General features: G+C 38.0%; 1 protein-coding gene across 1 annotated transcript; it reads left to right on the top strand.

Moving 5' to 3' along the window:
• Positions 1-886: 886 nt before the first annotated feature.
• Positions 887-17629, top strand: LOC135475888 (bactericidal permeability-increasing protein-like). Its single transcript, XM_064755836.1, has 15 exons — positions 887-1113; positions 1796-1895; positions 6745-6867; positions 7990-8060; positions 9224-9378; positions 9847-9910; positions 10307-10398; positions 12373-12549; positions 13295-13369; positions 13685-13852; positions 14539-14618; positions 15014-15056; positions 15731-15794; positions 16463-16542; positions 16898-17629. The coding sequence occupies exons 3-15, from the start codon at positions 6830-6832 to the stop codon at positions 17060-17062; spliced, it is 1272 nt and encodes a 423-aa protein (XP_064611906.1). The 5' UTR covers positions 887-1113; positions 1796-1895; positions 6745-6829; the 3' UTR covers positions 17063-17629.
• The last annotated feature ends 4217 nt before the right edge of the window (positions 17630-21846 follow it).

Genomic DNA, 21846 nt, shown 5'->3' on the forward strand with positions numbered 1-21846 from the left:
CTTAAAAACAATTTTGTAGATGGAACTCGAGCAACCTTCGTTTGAACAGGGGTGAGTGAGTTCTTGGGGTTTTACGTCGTGCTCAACAATTTTTCAGTCATATGACGACGAAGAAATCCTTAGGGTGTATATAATGTACCTCCTTGTTGCAGGACGGATTTCCACCGCTCTTTTATCTCCTGCTGCTTCAATGAGACAACTTACCGAAGGCAAGTAAGCCGCCCGCCCGAACCATTATACTGATACGGGTCAACCAGTCGTTGCACTATCCCCTTCATGATGAAGGGCAAACGAGGAAGTTACAACTTCCTCTTTTAAAGTATTAGGTGGGACTCGACCCTGGATCTACTTCTCCCGAAGCGGACGCTCTACCAACTGTACTATCCGGGCCGGTCGCTTGAAAAGGGAGGGGGGCATCCGCAAAATCACACAAGGGAATTCAAAGGCCCCTATCAAGTATTATGATAAAAACATATGCTGGCCCTCCACGTTTTAAAGTGCGGGAAGTACAGCAGAAGCTTCACCAAACCTAACGCCAGCTGAACAATCTCGAACAGTGACAACATTGTGTTTCACGGGTCGTCGTCTGCTAGCTTCTGCCCGCAGGCTAGTGATGTGCGCCGTGTGGGCGATGTCGAAATTGAGGTCCCCCAGTGTAAAGATTAAATGCCACTAACAATTAGTGCATATTGCATTAATGATCCTAATATTAAATGAATAGTTTGACGATATCTGTTTGTGTAAAATATGAGATTATGTATTTGCAGCTCTTCGGCGGAAATGGCCGATGATCGACTTTACGGGTCTCAATAAATATACGCGCGGCAACAGTCACATGCGGATGAGTTTGAGGTGTCACGACTAGCTTTCAATTTCCACACAATTAAACCGCAAAGTATCGCGTGACAAGTCATGTGCCCAGTTTGCATGTGTAGATAAAAGATACGGGAAGCTCAAGACAACTGCATACAGATTTGACTACGTATACAGAGAACATGGAACGTGTCGTTGCAACTGCGTTGTTTTCTATCTTGACCGTTATATTCCTGCAAACAGCCGTGGCTGCCAAACCTGGAGCTGACATTCGAGTGACCAGGAAAGGACTTGCCTACGGTGAGTGCATGGACGCAACCAGTAGGCAATCCAGTATGCTAATGTAAATTCACTGAAAAAAAAAACAACAAAAAACAGAAAAAAAAAAACAAAAACAGAATAAGGAATTCAGTATACGCGATTGCTCCTGTGGGATGTGTTGATTTCTGCATTAATATACAGCTGTGCGCATTCATTTTGCAGAAATTTTAAGTTAACTTACAAGCATAATGGCTGTATGCACCATCATAGAAGTGAAATATTCCGTATGTCGTATAAAACACTTACATAAATCCGTTCAGTAAATGAATAAAGAAACCCTCACTTCTCATTCATCCAAAATGAACCAGCCATATGCAGTAAATGTCAGGCATCCACCATTAAATGTTGAGAGGAGAAACTCAGTCTAAGCTCTTGCTAGATCGGCTTTAAGTGAGGAACTGTGCCATAAACCAGGCAGACGGGGGTAGTTTACTCAGGGCTACACATAATTAATCCTGATGACTCATAAGATTTAGTTGTAAATACATCATTGAAAAAAAACAGTCAAATGAATCTACATGTATAAATAAATAAATTCCTGCTTGCTCCATTTCTTTTGACAAGACCTTAATTTTTAACCCAGTGTGTACAAAATGTATGAAAATGTATGAACATGGGTGCCAATAAGAGATTCTTTTGACATTTGAATATTTTTCTTCAGCTGGTGAGATTGGTGCTAAAGCCTTGAGAAAGCAAATTGTGACAACAAATATTCCCAATTATGCTGGATCTGGCCATTTTATCAAGTACAACTTCTCACAGTAAGTGATGTAATTCTGTCATTGTAACAGTGCATATGTACTTGTGTGTCAGAGTAGGTTAATCTGACCAACCTGACAATACAATCTCTGAGGTAGTTGGTTAGGTTATATCTCACATTATTTTTTAGAAGGTTTTGTTTTTGGTATGTACAACATTTCACAGTGAGATGATTAGGATTATCATTAAGTACAACATTTCACAATGAGATGATTAGGATTGATCATTAAGTATAACATTTCACAGTGAGATTATTAGGATTATCATTAAGTACAACATCTCACAGTCAGAGGATTAGGATTTATCATTCAGTACCACATTTCACAGTGGGATGATCAAGATTTATCATTAAGTACCACATTTCACAGTGAGATGATTAGGATTGATCATTAAGTACAACATTTCACAATGAGATGATTAGGATTGATCATTAAGTATAACATTTCACATTGGGATGATTAGGATTGATCATTAAGTACAACATTTCACAGTCAGAGGATTAGGATTTATCATCAAGTACCACATTTCACAGTGGGATGATCAAGATTTATCATTAAGTACAACATTTCACAGTCAGTTGATTAAGATTATCATAAATTACAACATTTCACGGTAAGATGATTAGGATTTATCATTAATTACAACATTTCTCAGTGAGTTGATTAGGATTTGTCATTAAGTGCAACATTTCACAGTTGGATGATTAGGATTTATTATTAAGTACAACATTTCACAGTGGAATGATAAGAATTTATTATTAAGTACAACATTTCACAGTGAGATGATTAGGATTTATTATTAATTACAACATTTCATAGTGAGTTGATTAGGATTTATTATTAAGTACAACATTTCATACTGAGTTGATTAGAATTTGTCATTAAGTACAACATTTCACAGTGAGTTGATTAGGATTTGTCATTAAGTACAACATTTCATAGTGAGTTGATTAAGATTTATTATTAAGTACAACATTTCATAGTGGGTTGATTAGGATTTGTCATTAAATGCAACTTTTCACAGTTGGATGATTAGGATTTATCATTAAGTACAACATTTCACAGTGGAATGATTAGAATTTATTATTAAGTACAACATTTCACAGTGAGATGATAAGGATTTATTATTAATTACAACATTTCATAGTGAGTTGATTAGGATTTATTATTAAGTACAACATTTCATAGTGAGTTGATTAGGATTTGTCATTACATGCAACATTTCACAGTTGGATGATTAGGATTTATCATTAAGTACAACATTTCACTGGATTTGTCCATTACATGCAACATTTTCACAGTTGGATGATTAGGATTTATCATTAAGTACAACATTTCACATTGAGATGATTAGGATTTGTCATTAAGTACAACATTTCACAGTGAGACGATTAGGATTTGTCATTAAGTACAGCATGTTCACAGTGAGGATGATTAGGATTTATCCATTAAAAGTTCAACATTTCACAGTGGAATGATAAGAATTTATCATTAAGTGCAACATTTCACAGTTGGGATAATTAGGATTTGTCATTAAATACAACATTTCACAGTGAGATGAATAGCATTATCATTAAGTACAACATTTCACAGTGAGGACATTAGGATTTGTTATTAAGTACCACACATTTCACAGTGAGACGATTAGGATCTATCATTAAGTGCAACATTTCACAGTGGGATGATTAGGATTGATCATTACGTATAACAATTCACAGTGAGATGATTAGGATTGATCATTACGTATAACATTTCACAGTGAGGATGATTAGGATTGATCATTACGTATAACAATTCACAGTGAGATGATTAGGATTGATCATTACGTATAACATTTCACAGTGAGATGATTACGATTGGGTCATTAAGTACAACATTTCACAGTCAGTTTGATTAGATTTTGTCATTTAGTACAACATTTTCTGAGTTGGTCTGGTTTTATTGATAAGAGTGATTCTGTGAAGACCACAAACCCAGGACCTAACAGATATTTTTGTGAGGAGACTTAATATTAGGTAGGCCTACCAGGACTGATGCATTTATCTTCTGTTTTCTTCACCCCATGCACATCATTGCTGTCGTATAAGTGTCATGACTTTTCCTGGTTGTTTTGAAATCATGCACTTCATTGCTGTTGTATAAGCGTCATGACTTCCCTTGGTTTTTCTTCAACCCCATGCGCATCATTGCTGTCGTATAAGTGTCATGACTTTTCTTGGTTTTCTTCACCCATGCACATCACTGCTGTTGTATAAGCATCATGACTTTTCTTGGTTTTTCTTCACCCATGCACATCACTGCTGTTGTATAAGCCGTCATGACTTTTCTTGGTTTTCTTCATCCATGCACATCATTGCTATCGTAATAAGCATCATGACTTTTCCTGGTTTTCTTTACCATGCACATCACTGCTGTCTTGTAAGCTTCATGACTCTTCCTGGTTTTCTTCACCCATGCACATCACTGCTGTCTTGTAAGTGTCATGACTTTTCCTGGTTTTCTTCACCCATGCACATCACTGCTGTTGTATAAGCGTCATGACTTTTCCTGGTTTTCTTCACCCATGCACATTATTGCTGTCTTATAAGCTTCATGACTTTTCCTGGTTTTCTTCACCCATGCACATCACTGCTGTTGTATAAGCATCATGACTTTTCCTAGTTTTCTTCACCCATGCACATCACTGCTGTTGTATAAGCGTCATGACTTTTCCTGGTTTTCTTCACCCATGCACATCACTGCTGTTGTATAAGCTTCATGACTCTGCCTGGTTTTCTTTACCCATGCACATCACTGCTGTTGTATAAGCGTCATGACTTTTCCTGGTTGTTTGAAATCATGCACATCATTGCTGTTGTATAAGCGTCATGACTTTTCCTGGTTTTCTTCACCCATGCAGATCATTGCTGTTGTATAAGTGTCATGACTTCTCATGGTATTCCTTCATCCATGCACATCACTGCTGTTGTATAAGCATCATGACTTTTCCTGGTTTTCTTTACCCATGCACATCATTGCTGTTGTATAAGTGTCATGACTTTTCCTGGTTTTCTTCACCCATGCAACATCACTGCTGTCTTGTAAGCGCATGACTTTTCCTGGTTTTCTTCACCCATGCACATTATTGCTGTCTTATAAGCTTCATGACTTTTCCTAGTTTTCTTCACCCCATGCACATCACTGCTGTTGTATAAGCATCATGACTTTTCCTGGTTTTCTTCACCCATGCACATTATTGCCTGTCTTATAAGCTTCATGACTTTTTCCTGGTTTTCTTCACCCACTGCACATCACTGCTGTTGTATAAGCATCATGACTTTTTCCTAGTTTTCTTCACCCATGCACATCACGGCTGTTGTATAAGCGTCATGACCTTTTCCTGGTTTTCTTTACCCATGCACATCACTGCTGTTGTATAAAGCGTCATGACTTTTCCTGGTTGTTTTGAAATCATGCACATCATTGCTGTTGTATAAGCGTCATGACTTTTCTTGGTTTTCTTCACCCCATGCAGATCATTGCTGTTGTATAAGTGTCATGACTTCTCTTGGTATTCTTCATCCATGCACATCACTGCTGTTGTATAAGCGTCATGACTTTTCCTGGTTTTCTTTACCCATGCAACATCATTGCTGTTGTATAAGTGTCATGACTTTTCCTGGTTTTCTTCACCCATGCACATCACTGCTGTCTTGTAAGCGCCATGACTTTTCCTGGTTTTCTTCACCCATGCACATCATTGCTGTTGTATAAGCGTCATGACTTTTTCCTGGTTTTCTTCACCCATGCGCATCATTGCTGTCGTGTAAGCGTCATGACTTTTCCTGGTTTCTTCGCCAATGCACATCATTGCTGTTGTATAAGTGTCATGACTTTTCCTGGTTTTCTTCACCCATGCACATCACTGCTGTCTTGTAAGCGCCATGACTTTTCCTGGTTTTCTTCACCCATGCACATTATTGCCTGTCTTATAAGCTTCACTGACTTTTCCTAGTTTTCTTCACCCATGCACATCACTGCCTTGTTGTATAAGCATCATGACTTTTCCTGGTTTTCTTCACCCATTGCACATTATTGCTGTCTTATAAGCTTCATGACTTTTCCTGGTTTTCTCACTCCATGCACATCACTGCTGTTGTATAAGCATCATGACTTTTCCTAGTTTTCTTCACCCATGCACATCACTGCTGTTGTATAAGCGTCATGACTTTTCCTGGTTTTCTTTACCCATGCACATCACTGCTGTTGTATAAGCGTCATGACTTTTCCTGGTTGTTTTGAAATCATGCACATCATTGCTGTTGTATAAGCGTCATGACTTTTCTTGGTTTTCTTCACCCATGCAGATCATTGCTGTTGTATAAGTGTCATGACTTCCTCTTGGTATTCTTCATCCATGCACATCACTGCTGTTGTATAAGCGGTCATGACTTTTCCTGGTTTTTCTTTACCCGTGCACATCATTGCTTGTCGTATAAGATTCATGTCTTTTTCTTGTTTTCTTCACCCCATGCACATCATTGCTGCTGTATAAGCATCATGACTTTTCTTGGTTTTCTTCACCGATGCACATCATTGCTGCTGTATAAGCATCATGACCTTTTCTTGGTTTTCTTCACCATGCACATCACTGCTGTCTTATAAGCTTCATGACTTTTCCTGGTTTTCTTTGCCAATGTACTATCACATCAGTGAAGTAGTGTTGAGTATGTTATAAAACATCATCAATGGAAAATAATAACTGAATACGTTAGAAACCTTCAAAATGTTACTTTAAGGACCTTTATTCATGATGTAGATTTTATCTACAGGAAAATTAAAGAAACTGATCTTTCATATCTTTTTCTCCCAGCATTAATGTTTTCTGAGTTGGACCTCTGCAGAGTTACATCCCAAGGAATCTGTCCAGAGGCATTACCTGGGTACTAAAAGATGTTATGTTTGAGTTGACAGCGGACTTCTCCGTGTCATTTTGGTGAGTGCATTTTGCTAACATTTTTTAATGCATTTTTATATAAAGTATTGGAAGTTGGACATTTCCTTAGTTCAGATATACTACAAACACTTTTTGTTACCAAAAATAATTACAGCCATTCTAGAGGATAAATTATGTGATTTATTCCATACTTTCAAGGTAAATCACATAACCCCACATTTAATTGGTAGATTGAAAGATAGAAACATCATCTCCAAACAACAGCTGTGGTATTTGTCAAAAGACAATGGTTGTGAATTTTATTTTAATGACTAGTTTTGAAAGATTGAAACTTACAATAATCAATTTACTTTCACTTTAATTGCCTATGGCGCTGGCTAACTAGATGCGCTTACTGGAAACATTTACACGAACAGTCATACATACCTTGAAGACCACTTAATTGTCTTCCACCAGTTAAACTTGCATAAAAGTGTGTTTCTAAGTTTACTAGATGAGAAAGTTTGACTGGAACTTGCTAAAGGTTGGTAGTTTACCCCAAATTTCCCTTGTCCATAAAATTAATTACCATCTTGAGTATAATAATAGTAATTCTTTATTTTGGACTGAAATTCACGTGCAACAAACATTTACAATTTCAATGGGAGTAGAAAACAAGAAGAATACATAATTTTAGTTTTTGACCCGATTCGTGGATCAGGTTTAGAGAAGAATGTGCTACCGTTTGGCACGGATTACAGAGTATGAAATTAAATCTGATGAGAGAACAGCACACATTACTAAAACACTACTGTGTTCCAGTCATCTGAATAGCAATGTCTGAAGCAATAATTCAGGAAAATACATTACCTTGAGCATTACAGAATTCCACTGAGCTCTACAGCTGTATTTGAGATTCACAAACCCACCTGGATGAATTGTTATGTACAAAGTTTTCATTCTGTTGAAATTACTCTGTTATTTGAAAAAATAAATGAAAAAACAAAAACAAAAACATAATATTTTGATTTTCATTTTGTCATGGGATATATGAAACTCATTGTGTTAATATTTGGATTGTGGTTTTCTCTGTCTTTAGTACTAGCTTCATGTATTTAGACATTTATGAACAATGTCCTGTCTGAGCCTCATCATTAGATGTTTGTATTGGTTCTTTTCCAGCATATGGAAGAGCCATGGCACCGTAAGCTACTCTGTGGGAAACTCAAGCTTGTACCTTCCATTATCTATAGGTAATGACTAACATTTAGACATACATTTAGACATTTAGACTGTTCATTAAGTGTAGCTTGCTGTTTATAACAAGCATTTATTAAGTTTTCTTCAGAACTTTGACTGTGGCGTTAAATGTTGTCAGGTATGTGTACCTTGTGAAGGTGTGTGCACAGTTTCCTTGGGATCTGCCAAGTTTCTCAAGTTTGGCATCAACATCATCAAAGATGATTTATGAATATGCCTTTAAACTACAATCAATTAAGGAAATAGAAAAATAAATAAGTGCATATAAACAGGATGCTTTTTCTGCCAATTTGACTTTTTTAAAGTGTGATGATATCATGTACTTGTGTGGAACATTTGGATGGATATGTACCCTAGTACTGACATGGGGCTAATTTTCATGGCCAGAGAGTTTGTGATGCTACTTGCACAAGGCTACCAGATATATAAACTGTATACTCATGTCACCACAACAGTTACATCTTCATCAACTTCTGTGAGGCCACTCTATCCTCTCTGAGGTGGGTCAGTGCTATCATCCTCTTCCTGAGGTGGGTCTGTCAGCCTCTGTGAGGTGGGTCTGTCCTGTCAGGCTCTCTCTGAGGTGTGGGTCTGTCCTATCATCTTCCTGAGGTGGGTCTGTCCTTTCATCCTCTTCCTGAGGTGTGTCTGTGATGTAAGCCTTTCTGTGAGGTGGGTCTGTCCTTTCCGACTCTCTCTGAGATGTGGGTCTGTCCTATCATCTTCCTGAGGTGGGTCTGTCCTTTCATCCTCTTCCTGAGGTGTGTCTGTGATGTAAGCCTTTCTGTGAGGTGGGTCTGTCCTGTCCGACTCTCTCTGAGGTGTGGGTCTGTCCTATCATCTTCCTGAGTTGAGTCTGCCCTATCATCCTCTCCCTTAGGTGGGTCTGTGATGTAAGCCTCTGTGAGGTGGGTCTGTCCTGTCCGACTCTCCCTGAGGTGGGTCTGTCCTGTCACCCTCTTCCTGAGGTGGGTCTGTCCTATCATCCTCTTCCTGAGGTGGGTCTGTCTTGTGAACCTCTCTCTGAGGTGTGGGTCTGTCCTGTGAGACTCTCTCTGAGGTGTGGGTCTGTCCTGTGAGACTCTCTCTGAGGTGGGTCTGTCCTGTTAGACTCTCTGTGAGGTGGGTCTGTGTTATAAAATGACCATTTTTACAGGTGTTGATAATGCTGGGCGACCAAAGGTGACATCAACGTCATGTCGCTTTGAAGTGGACGACTCTTCCCTCATTTTTTATGGTAAACATGCCTGGTTTTTCAACTTCCTGGCAAGGACGTTCAAGGGCGCAATCTATGGATTCTTTCAGAAAATGGTAAATAGACATCACTGTTTGGGTAAACATGCTGACTTGAGGAACTTTTGGTACTAAAATTCAGCAAGTTTACCATTTGTCAGTTTCCTCAATGAGGCATTATATCAAAGTTGTGTTAGGGCATTTTATTCTGATCTACTGTTGGAATTAGTCTTCACCTTAGTGCAAACAACACAAAATATCAAAGTTGGGGAATATTGTGAGATGGACAAAATTGTAATTTCTGAAGTCTAAAAATAAGTCTAAGATTGTATTTCAAATTTTGACTTGTTAGAAATGACTTCGTAGAATTGGCCCCAGGTTCAATTTTTGGTCCTGATTTTCGGACCTGATTTTCAGTCTTGATTTTCAACAGGGATAGGTCGTTTTTGTTCTGTTGGACTTTTAACATGGCTATAATACATATAGATCTACATGCACAAGTAAATTTTTCCAGAAAGCTTGTTTATTTTAACTTTTTATTGGCAGATTTGCTCAGCGTTCAGGACTGAAGTCAACAAAGGTGCAGCCAAATATTTCGGCAATTATCAAGGTATGAAAGTTCATATTTATTTAATCTTCAATTTTTAAAAAGCAAGTCATATACAATTTAAACTTGGTAAACTGAATGCTGACAAATATTAACCAGAAAAAAATAAAGAAAACAAAGATAAAAACAACGTCTTGAAGTACATGAATTAATAAGGAGCTGACTAAATAAAGAATTCAACAACGAAACATACACATACATATATTTTTTCAGTTATTTGGGTCATGGTTTATGCATTTCACACTGTTTTCTGAAGAAATAATTTTCATTCCCCTACTCCTGTTTGTTAAAATAAGGGTAAATGTAAGAGCAAATTTGACTTTCACAGCAAATTATAAATCCAAACTAAAATAAAATTAGTCATATCATTATTAATTAACTAACAATTTTATCTTTTAGTGAATAAGACTGTTGGGCCATTGTTTACCGTGGATTACAGACTGGTTAGCCCCCCTTCTTTCAATGCCAGCTACATGGAGGTTTCCTTAAGGGTATGTCTTTCCTTTCAAACACTTTCTTTGGACTTAATGAAAAAAAAAACCTTGTAGATCAAAGTAAATATTGAAGATCTTGAAGGGATTGACAAGTTTAATCTTACTGATATTAGTGTCATCTTTGAAATTCAAGGGGAAAATTAGACACAGTAGATATGTGTATGGATATTATCATTACCTTAGTACCCTAGGGGACTGATGCTGTTGTACGGTGGCTTGTTTCTGTATCAAACTTATTGTACACCTATGCCACATCTGTCTGTAAGTACCATCATCTGTCCGTAACTCCTGACCTGAATGGTCAGGCCTGCACTCATGTTTTGTGGAGTTGAATGATCATTGTCTATGGTTACCACTCATAAAAACCTGCCAGATGTAGATGGTATAGCCAGAAAGGCCTCAGACAGTTCCAACTTCACAACCAGTTGGTCAAGGTCATGCACTATACTTATGTTCCACTACAAGATCCTCGTAGATGGTTTAGCCAGCCATGGCTACAGACAGTTCAAACTCCAGACCACAATGGACAAGGTTAAGCAGTGTACTTACGTTCTATGAGAACCGTTTAGCCAGCCATGGCTACAGACAGTTCAAACTCCAGACCACATTGGACAAGGTTAAGCAGTGTACTTACGTTCTATGAGAACCATTTAGCCAGCCATGGCTACAGACAGTTCAAACTCCAGACCACATTGGACAAGGTTAAGCAGTGTACTTACGTTCTATGAGAACCTCGTAGGTTGTTAATGGCCACAGACAGTTCAAACTCCAGACCACATTGGACAAGGTTAAGCAGTGTACTTACGTTCTATGAGAACCGTTTAGCCAGCCATGGCTACAGACAGTTCAAACTCCAGACCACATTGGACAAGGTTAAGCAGTGTACTTACGTTCTATGAGAACCTCGTAGGTTGTTAATGGCCACAGACAGTTCAAACTTCAGATTACATTGGACAAGGTTATGCACTGTACTTGCGTTCCATGAGAACCTCGTAGGTTGTTAATGGCCACAGACAGTTCAAACTTCAGATTACATGGGTCAAGGTTATGCACTGTACTTGCGTTCCATGAGAACCTCGTAGGTTGTTAATGGCCACAGACAGTTCAAACTTCAGATTACATGGGTCAAGGTTATGCACTGTACTTGCATTCCATGAGTGCCTCGTTGGTTGTGAATGACCACAGACAGTGCAAACTTCAGATTACATTGGTCAAGGATATGCACTGTACTTGCATTCCATGAGTGCCTCGTAGGTTGTTAATGACCACAGACAGTGCAAACTTCAGATTACATTGGTCAAGGATATGCACTGTACTTGCATTCCATGAGTGCCTCGTAGGTTGTTAATGACCACAGACAGTGCAAACTTCAGATTACATGGGTCAAGGTTATGCACTCTACTTGTGTTTGATGAGATCCTTGTAGGTGGTTTAGCCAGCCATGGCCACAGACAGTTCAAACTCCAGACCACATTGGATAAGGCCATGCAGTGTACTTGTGTTCCATGAGATCGTTGTAGATGGTTTCGCCAGCAAGGCCACAGACATTTCAAACTGTTGGCTTGATAATGAAATTGATGCTATAGCCATCTCCTGCAAGAAACCATTAGCCTGTTTAGCCAGCTTTGCTACCAAGAATTTGTAATGAATGAACAAGGCCATGTTATAGTCATCTCTTGAAAGAAACTACTAGATAACTCGGCAAATAAGGGCATAGAAGATTCAAACTCCAAACCTGATTGTTCAGGTGCTTCAATCATCTTGAGTGACATCCCAGGAGACAGTTTACACAGCAAGGATCCCTGAACTTTGAATATTTGATGTATCAAATCTGAATTTCTCTGACTGCAAGTATACATATAACATTTAGCTAGTGTTCCAAAATTTGAGCAATAGCTGTGTTAATTTCATCGTTGTTATACAGTATATGTTTGTTTCTTTACATAAGTAATGTTTTGTGTCTTTTTCTAGGGTGAGACTTTCTGGACAAAGAAGCGGAGTAGAACCTCTGTGCCAGTTCCTCAGTTGCCACCCTTTGTTGCTAAAAACCGCACGGTGTATTTCATGCTGACGGACTACGTGTTTAACACCCTGGGACAAGTTGCTTTCAGACAAGAGCTGTTACAAAAAGTCCTGACCTACAAAGATGTAATCTGCCCTTCATTAGTCTGCTGACTAACTAGTTTTCACTTCATTAATATTGTAAATGGCAATGCTAAAAAAAAATGGCTGACCAGATTTTAAAAAGTGCTACGGAACTTCAGTGAAATGGCACTTAATGAAGCACTCACTAATTTTATTGGAGGTAACTACACACATTTATACCAGACAAAGAACTTTACATATCAGAGCTATTCAGAATTGTTGAAAATAGCAATTAAAGGAAAAAATCCTCATAAATTGAAGTAGGCATCACTAAACATGCCACTTAAAACTATGCATAAATATACTTTCATTTATTTTTGTGGATTTATGTGAAAGGAGTTATAGGCGCTCAAACATTTGAATTCTAATGTGGTCTTTATTGACCATACCATCAGATCTTAGAAACTTTGATGTGACAGGAAGTTTATCCAGCTCTTATCACGACACTGAATGTTGGAATAACTCTTTTTTATCAATGAGTAAAACGTTACTGAAATAATGTTCCCAAAATCTCCTCCTTCTGGTGAACATCAGGAAAAAAGGTGATGTGACGTCAGAGTTCCTAGATATTGTCAGTATGGCTCATCTGAAAAAATAAATGAAAGTACCATTACGCATAGTTTTCAGTTGTCTGCATGATAAAACCTTACTTTATATTTTAGCTTTCTTTTACTTTAACTCTGTTAAGTAATTGTCTGAAAAATTCCATTTTCAACTGATATGTATGTGTGTATATTTACGTTTGCAGCTGCCAAGTGATCAACAGTATTTCTTTAACACAACCTGTCCTCGGAACTTGTGCTTTGGCAAGCTCATAGCTCAGGTAATTATAAAAATACATGTGTACAAGAGTTGGTTTTTCATTCATCCAACCTGTATGTTCATCTATTCATGAAAGCTTGTGCATTGACTTGATAGGTAAGACAAGTGTGCACTCTGGTAAAATGGGTACAGTTTGTTCAATGCAAGTACAGTTTGATATTTTAGGATTTTAAGCAGTGAAAGGAGAAAAAGTGTAAGGTTGAAACAGCTAGTGTTTATGATATATAAAAAAAAATATACAGATGTAATGAAATGATTATTTTTAAGATAAGGGAGTATATTTATTTATTTGTATTTTATTTGTATACTTTCACAGACTGCTGTTATGTTTCCCAATAGCCGAGCTGAGTTACACATCAAGACAAGTGAGAGACCAGTGTTCACCATATCGCAGAGCTCACTGGATATCTCGTTTTCATCAAATATTATATTCTACATGCGACGCCCAAATGGAAACTCAACTTACATCTTTGCCATAAAGACGGTAAACATTAGTGTTTTGGAGGTTTTGTTTTATTTCCTCATTCCACAAGGTGTGAGGAGTATGTGTCCAGCATGTAGTCTGAAAAATGCAAGGTAAATGTAAACAATGATTAATTAAGAAACTATATGATTAGAAAGAGTTCAAATGTTTTCTGAGATCGAATTTACATAAATTTGGCAAGTATTTGGAACAGCAAAGCTACATGTATATTAAGGGAATCAGTATGCAAGTTTAACTCTCAAGTGTTTCTTCTTGTATTGGTATTCATTGAAGCTTTACAAGTTGTGGGTACTTTCCCCCTTAAAAAGATTTTTGCCGGAGAAGCTTTTCTTTCTGTGGATACCCTCCAGCAAAAGCTTTACCATCTGTGGACACTTTCCCAGCAAAAGCTTTACATTCTGTGGATACTTTCCCAGCTAAAGCTTTACATTCTGTGGATACTTTCCCCCAGAAAAATTTGTTTGTTTTGTTAATTCTTCCTAGTACACTTCAGTTTTGCGTAACAATAGTTGAAATAATGAACATAACGTAAGAGATCATGACAGGACATAGGGCAAATATGTGTAAGAGCAACATTTTGCCTTGATACTGGGCTGCCCAAGACTCACAGTGTTAAATATACTGTTAAAAGGGAACTAATTATAATATCAAATATCTAACATCACCTGCTTGGCATGTAATTTCAGAAACTGGATATTCAGCTTCATGCTCTGTCTCATGACATTCCGACTAAGGGGAGACTGACAGCTGCCATCAACTCGACCAGGTATGTAAGAACTCAAATTGCAAATTTACCTGGGAGAAAATTTACAGAACCTCTGTGCAGGTGGTCGGAGTTCAATCATGCTGTAAGAAATGATTCCTAATCTGTGTGATTTATTTAGTTGACACTCAGAATTTGACATTCACCATTGGAAAGCTATGCAATTCCTAACACAAAGGTATAAATGAAGATAATTATCAACTTACATACACATGTTTTTTTGAAATATAAATGACCTAGCTGCTTGTAGTCATCATTTAGTCAGTTGTTCCATCAGGATCAATATTAATTAATTCATCTAGCTGGCTGGTCAGTCACTTTGACTTTATTTTGTGAATTAAGATGCTGTGTCATCCTAAACATGTGAATATGTTTTAACTGTTTCTTTTACATATCAGCCTGTCTGTGGGCATACTGAATTCTGCTATTGGAGCCATAAACGTAAGTGTCTTATAATATTGGCAAAAACATCTGTTCCTTCCAAAGTTTTGCACATTTTTTCAAATACGTGTATATGGAGGAAAGCTCTGTTGGGAAGTAAGCATTGTAGGAATGAAAATAACTTTTTGAAGCTGATCGCCAGTCTAATTGGTTGCATGTGATATTTGATTGGTTGTATCTGATATCTGATTGTTTGTATGTGATATCTGATTGGCTTCATGTGATATCTGATTGGTTGCATGTGACATCTGATTGGTTGTATGTGACATCTGATTGATTGTATGTGCTGTCTGATTGGTTGCATTTAACATCTGATTAGTCTTATGTGATATCTGATTGGTTGTATTTAACATTTGATTGGTTGTATGTGTTATCTGATTGATTGTATGTGGTATATGAATGATTGTATATCTGATTGGTAGTGTGTAACATCTGATTGGTTGTATGTGACGTCTGATTTGCTGTGTGTGATATCTGATTGGTTGTATGTGACACCAAATTGGTTGTATGTAACATCTGATCAGTTGTACATGTATATGTTGTATGTGCGATCTGGTTGTTTGTATATGATATCTGATTGGTTGTATGTGTTATCTGATTGGAAGTGATTGGTTGATTGGTATGTGCTACAAGTACACACTGTATGTGATATTTGACTGGTTGTCTCTTCTCAGCTGAATCTCCTGAACACCCTGATGGACACCATTATCAGTCTGTACGTTCGCCCACAACTTAACAGTGAGTATTTAGGTGTCACTTAATTGTGATTCTTCAACAGCTATTTTTACTGAAAGTGAACATGAAAAATGAGCCAGGTATAACCATCCGAAGTTTTGCCACACCATGTTTAAAGACCATTTTAAGTACGCTAAAATTTGGTGGCATTTTAGACCATGTAAAGGTGATGTGGTGTTGCTAACATGATAATTTCTCTAGTATGTCTGAAGAACATTTTGAAGTAGTTCCTTTGTGTGAAACCATCTCTGATGAACCTTAGAATCATTCAGATAAGTTGTAATGGATTTTCAATCATTCAGAATGACAAAGTTTCTCTGTCACCTTGTATTTGAGGCATATATTACTACTTAAATTATGTAGACATTAAAATCACACGGATACTGAACAGGACAAATTGTGAAACTCCTTCTCTGTGAACACTGACAGTTTTAGCACCAGAATGATTTGGTCTTGTGCCATGTACTTGACAACAAAATCTCTATAAACCTGTAAACAGTGCTTTAGGGATTATACAATTTATTGTAACCATTTCAAAGCTTTCATTGCATTAATTTTCGTGGTATACAACCGTTGGTTTGTAGGAAACATGGAAGGTGAAAATTAACACATGCATAATCAGTGTGACCGGCTAGACTTGTTTCAAACAACTGATTACTTGTTTGCTTCAGAGCTGGGGGCATTTGGTTTCCCTCTGCCTGTGTGGAGCACGAAGACCCGTTTTCAAAACATACAGATCATTCAAGCTCAGGTAGGGGGGCTTCAAATAGTTTTCAATTTCAGTATTTACTTTTTCGTTGACCAGCATAAGAAAGTACATTTTGTCCAGTTTTTGTTTTTATGAAAGGAACATGTAGTGTTTTGTCGATTCTTATAAACTATTTGTAAAACCTTAAAAGTGTAAAATACACGTAGTTCATCTGGGTTTCATAGTAAAATTAAAATGTCATTCAGAAAACAGTTCTTAAAAGTTTTCCCTTTTGCCAAAAGTGTTTGTTATGTGTGATGTGTCTTTCCTTGTTTGCGTACATGTGTGTATGTATGTCATTTTGCAGGCTTTTTGGAGGATTTATTAAGTTTGTGATTTTGTTTTCCCGTAAATTTAGAATGCACTCATTATTGGGGTGGATGTCAAATATGTGAAAGATGAGATGCTGTGGAACTTTGGCCACCATATTGCTGGATTTAACTACAAGGAAGAGAATCCTCAAAGATCTTTCCAAGTTGTCGATGGAAACAGTGGCCAGCGTCGGCAGCCCATCAAGCTTTAAGCTGGAACCATCTGAATCTTCTTTCTGTGAAGGCAGTAAAACTGTCCTTCAGTAAAATGGAGAAAGTCCACTCTGTGTGATAGCGTTTGTCAGTGTTTTGTTACAACACTATAATCAGCAAACTATCCAGTGTTAATTTTTTGGTAACTCTTATTTGAAAGCAAAGCTTTAACTGTTGCTAAACTTTGTCTATAAATGTGTAATTAAGCTGGCTAAAAATGTCTGGTTTTATTGTTGTTTTTATCTTTTGAATGTCCTTGTAGTTTTAGACGTAAGTTTGCTTTTAAATGGTTTGTCAAGAGTTCCGTATTTTTGGTATGGTACAGCTGAGTATATAAATACATAGTTTATATATATTTTATCATAGTCTTTAGATGGTTTCCTGTAACCTTTTTACAGCGTGTTGATCTGAAGTTCTCTCGTATTGACATGATCGAGATGGAGTGTTACATTCTAAATGTAACTTTAGTCTATCACTTAAAAATGAGCCCCCATTCCCACCTCTTCCCCTTGTGCCTCAGTGAGCAGACCTCTTCACATGCTCATGGTCACCTCTTCACCTTGTGCCTCAGTGAGCAGACCTCTTCATATGCTCATGGTCACCTCTTCCCCTTGTGCCTCAGTGAGCAGACCTCTTCATATGCTCATGGTCACCTCTTCCCCTTGTGCCTCAGTGAGCAGACCTCTTCATATGCTCATGGTCACCTCTTCCCCTTGTGCCTCAGTGAGCAGACCTCTTCATATGCTCATGGTCACCTCTTCCCCTTGTGCCTCAGTGAGCAGACCTCTTCATATGCTCATGGTCACCTCTTCCCCTTGTGCCTCAGTGAGCAGACCTCTTCATATGCTCATGGTCACCTCTTCCCCTTGTGCCTCAGTGAGCAGACCTCTTCATATGCTCATGGTCACCTCTTCCCTTTGTGCCTCAGTGTGCAGACCTCTTCATATGCTCATGGTCACCACTTCCCTTTGTGCCTCAGTGAGCAGACCTCTTCATCTGCTCATGGTCACCTCTTCCCCTTGTGCCTCAGTGAGCAGACCTCTTCATATGCTCATGGTCACCTCTTCCCTTTGTGCCTCAGTGTGCAGACCTCTTCATATGCTCATGGTCACCACTTCCCTTTGTGCCTCAGTGAGCAGACCTCTTCATATGCTCATGGTCACCTCTTCCTCTTGTGCCTCAGTGAGCAGACCTCTTCATATGCTCATGGTCACCTCTTCCCTTTGTGCCTCAGTGTGCAGACCTCTTCATATGCTCATGGTCACCACTTCCCTTTGTGCCTCAGTGAGCAGACCTCTTCATCTGCTCATGGTCACCTCTTCCCCTTGTGCCTCAGTGTGCAGACCTCTTCATGTGCTCATGGTCACAACTGTGCATCATAAAGACACCACCCAATGGATCACCCAGGTACTTTTTGTGGTTATTTATCAGAATGTCGTCCAGTATTACTGATAAAATCAGTTCTCATTTTGTCAGATACATGTGCCTTGTACAGGATCATGGCTACGTCTGGTCGTGTTCTGGTTCCATAAACCTGAATGTCCGTTATGAATTTTTATCTGACTGTCCCGCGTGTGCCCATGGCTAGAGCTGACGCATGCATGTTTCTATGTGTGCCCCCTACACTGGAAGTGATGGCTGCAGACGTTTGGACCAAATGCACTGTAGATGTCATGAGGTCATTCCACATAGAATAGCGCTTTTAAGTTTGAACATTCAAACAATTCATCTTTAGCCATCATCTTTTTTTTTTCACTCAAGGCTGTTAAAAGCTCTGTGTGAATTTATTTTTGTATTTAGTTACAATTATAAACAGCATTTACAATTTAGCAAGTAGGAAGAAAAAAAGCAGAAAAACAAATTGTTTTATGATTAACTTTGAATCAAAACTACTTGTAAATGTTAGAGGTTATGGTTATTTGTTGGTAAACTTTTTATAATGATATATTCTATATAAAAAAGTGATATTCAAGTCACACAAGTGATTAAAACATTGATCATTGGTAACTTTTAATAAGTGTACAAAAATGTTTATTAATGCTTTAAAATGAAGTCATCTGTACCATATGGTTACAGCAGAAGTGTTACATCTACCTTGTGGTACAACATGTGCTCTCTAGGTGTACTTTGTGGTGATAACAGACAAAATGTCCTACGTATTGTTACAGCAGAAGTGTTACATCTACCTTGTGGTACAACATGTGTTCTCTAGGTGTACTTTGTGGTGATAACAGACAAAATGTCCTACGTATTGTTACAGCAGAAGTGTTACATCTACCTTGTGGTACAACATGTGCTCTCTAGGTGTACTTTGTGGTGATAACAGACAAAATGTCCTACGTATTGTTACAGCAGAAGTGTTACATCTACCTTGTGGTACAACATGTGCTCTCTTGGAGTACTTTGTGGTGATAACAGACAAAATGTCCTACCTATTGTTACAGCAGAAGTGTTACATCTACCTTGTGGTACAACATGTGCTCTCTAGGTGTACTTTGTGGTGATAACAGACAAAATGTCCTACGTATTGTTACAGCAGAAGTGTTACATCTACCTTGTGGTACAACATGTGCTCTCTTGGAGTACTTTGTGGTGATAACAGACAAAATGTCCTACCTATTGTTACAGCAGAAGTGTTACATTTACCTTGTGGTACATGTGCTCTCTAGGTGTACTTTGCGGTGATAACAGACAAAATGTCCTACGTATTGTTACAGCAGAAGTGTTACATCTACCTTGTGGTACAACATGTGCTCTCTTGGAGTACTTTGTGGTGATAACAGACAAAATGTCCTACGTATTGTTACAGCAGAAGTGTTACATCTACCTTGTGGTACAACGTGTGCTCTCTAGGTGTACTTTGTGGTGATAACAGACAAAATGTCCTACGTATTGTTACAGCAGAAGTGTTACATCTACCTTGTGGTACAACATGTGTTCTCTAGGTGTACTTTGTGGTGATAACAGACAAAATGTCCTACCTATTGTTACAGCAGAAGTGTTACATTTACCTTGTGGTACATGTGCTCTCTAGGTGTACTTTGCGGTGATAACAGACAAAATGTCCTACCTGGCATATGGTATTGACAAAATTAAGTCACCTGTACATTATGGTTATGGTGCGAGTGTTACATCTACCTTGTGTTACGTGTTCTTTAGGTGTACTTTGTGGAAAGCGGAAGTGTAGTCCTACTTTAATATTGGATGTATATGGTGTCAGTAGCATTTAGGGTAATGGGCAGTGTGTATTTATATTTTGTGGTAACAACAGAACTATGCATTATATCATTTAGATATGCTTCATCACAAAAGTGTTAAAAGTTCATCACAAAAGTGTTAAAAGTTCATCACAAAAGTGTTAAATGTCCTTTGAGGTAAAAACTGACAACTCACCTGCACTTTGTGGTGAGAAGAGAAGTGTCACATGTACTTTGTGGTGAGACGAAAAGTGTCACATGTACTTTGTGGTGAGAAAAGAAATGTCACGTATACTTTGTGGTGAGAAAAGAAATGTCACATGTACTTTGTGGTGAGAAGAGAAGTGTCATGTTTACTTTGTGGTGAGAAGAGAAGTGTCACCTGCACTTTGAGGTATAAAGCTGAAAATGTGTCACTGAAGATTTGTCTCCTACACAGAATGTATTTGCCAGTTATTATGCATGCATATACTCTATGTAGGCTTATAGATTTGACCAGATGACTTCTCTAGAATATGACACGTGTATATTAACAGATAGATGTTTCTTAATCATATTAAGTGATTGTATTTTAATACCATTATACATGTTTGTATGTCCTATTTTCACGCATAATAGCCCAGGTGCTTTAGTAATTTAGACTGCTTTTAAAGGAGATGTGGAATAAAGGTGATACCAACTAATTTCATTACCTGTTAACAGATTGAGCAATCCTGTTAAAACAGTATGGCATAAATGATAATTTTAAATGTTAAAGAATGATAATATTGAAGTGCCATGAATTTTGAACTGTACAATCTTGATATATATGTACACCTGTATATACTGTAAATATTTTGTCTTTTCTGATTTTTGTCCTGTGTTTTTCTTTTAAGACACATATGTTATGTTTTTGTTAATCTCTGTTTATTCATAAAAAAGTTGATTATGTTAGTGTAGGCTATGTCAAACGTTCATGAGAAGTGGGCCTATCCACTATTTAAGCTCAAAGGCCCCAAAATTGTATCTTTCATCACATTTTAAGGACCTTCAGTTAAGAAGAAAAGAGGTTGTGAACACCAGTAATTTTCTTGATCAGCATTGATCATTCCTTGCACACCCAATGAAACTGAGGGCAGAAGAATTATTTATTTATCTGATTGGTGTTTTATGCCTTACTCAAGAATATTTCACTTATACGATGGCAGCCAGCATCATGGTGGGAGGAAACTGGGCAGAGCCTGGGGGAAACCCATAACTCCTTCCCACGTACAGACAGAAAAGAGGCCAGCATGAGCTGGATACAGCAACCACATTGGTGAGAGGCTCCTCGGTCATTACGCTGCACTCGCACACTAACCGAGCCAAGGAGGCCAGATAAGCATGATGCGCGATGTTCTAGTAGGAACAAAACAAGGAAGTTCATTGCTACAGATAATTATCATTGGTGGCTACTGGTTTTGTTTTATTCACTTTTTTGTATGTTCAGGGAGAGCAGAGACTGAGTGGTTTGGTGCTTGCCTTTCAGTCACTATGAAACAAGGTGTGGGTTCAAATCCGGCCTTTGACAAAAATTTGTAGATCCACTCGCTAAGTTTGAGGGGTCT

The sequence above is a fragment of the Liolophura sinensis genome, chromosome 9 (genome assembly GCF_032854445.1).
Source record: "Liolophura sinensis isolate JHLJ2023 chromosome 9, CUHK_Ljap_v2, whole genome shotgun sequence".
In the NCBI taxonomy this organism is placed as follows: Eukaryota; Metazoa; Mollusca; class Polyplacophora; order Chitonida; family Chitonidae; genus Liolophura; species Liolophura sinensis.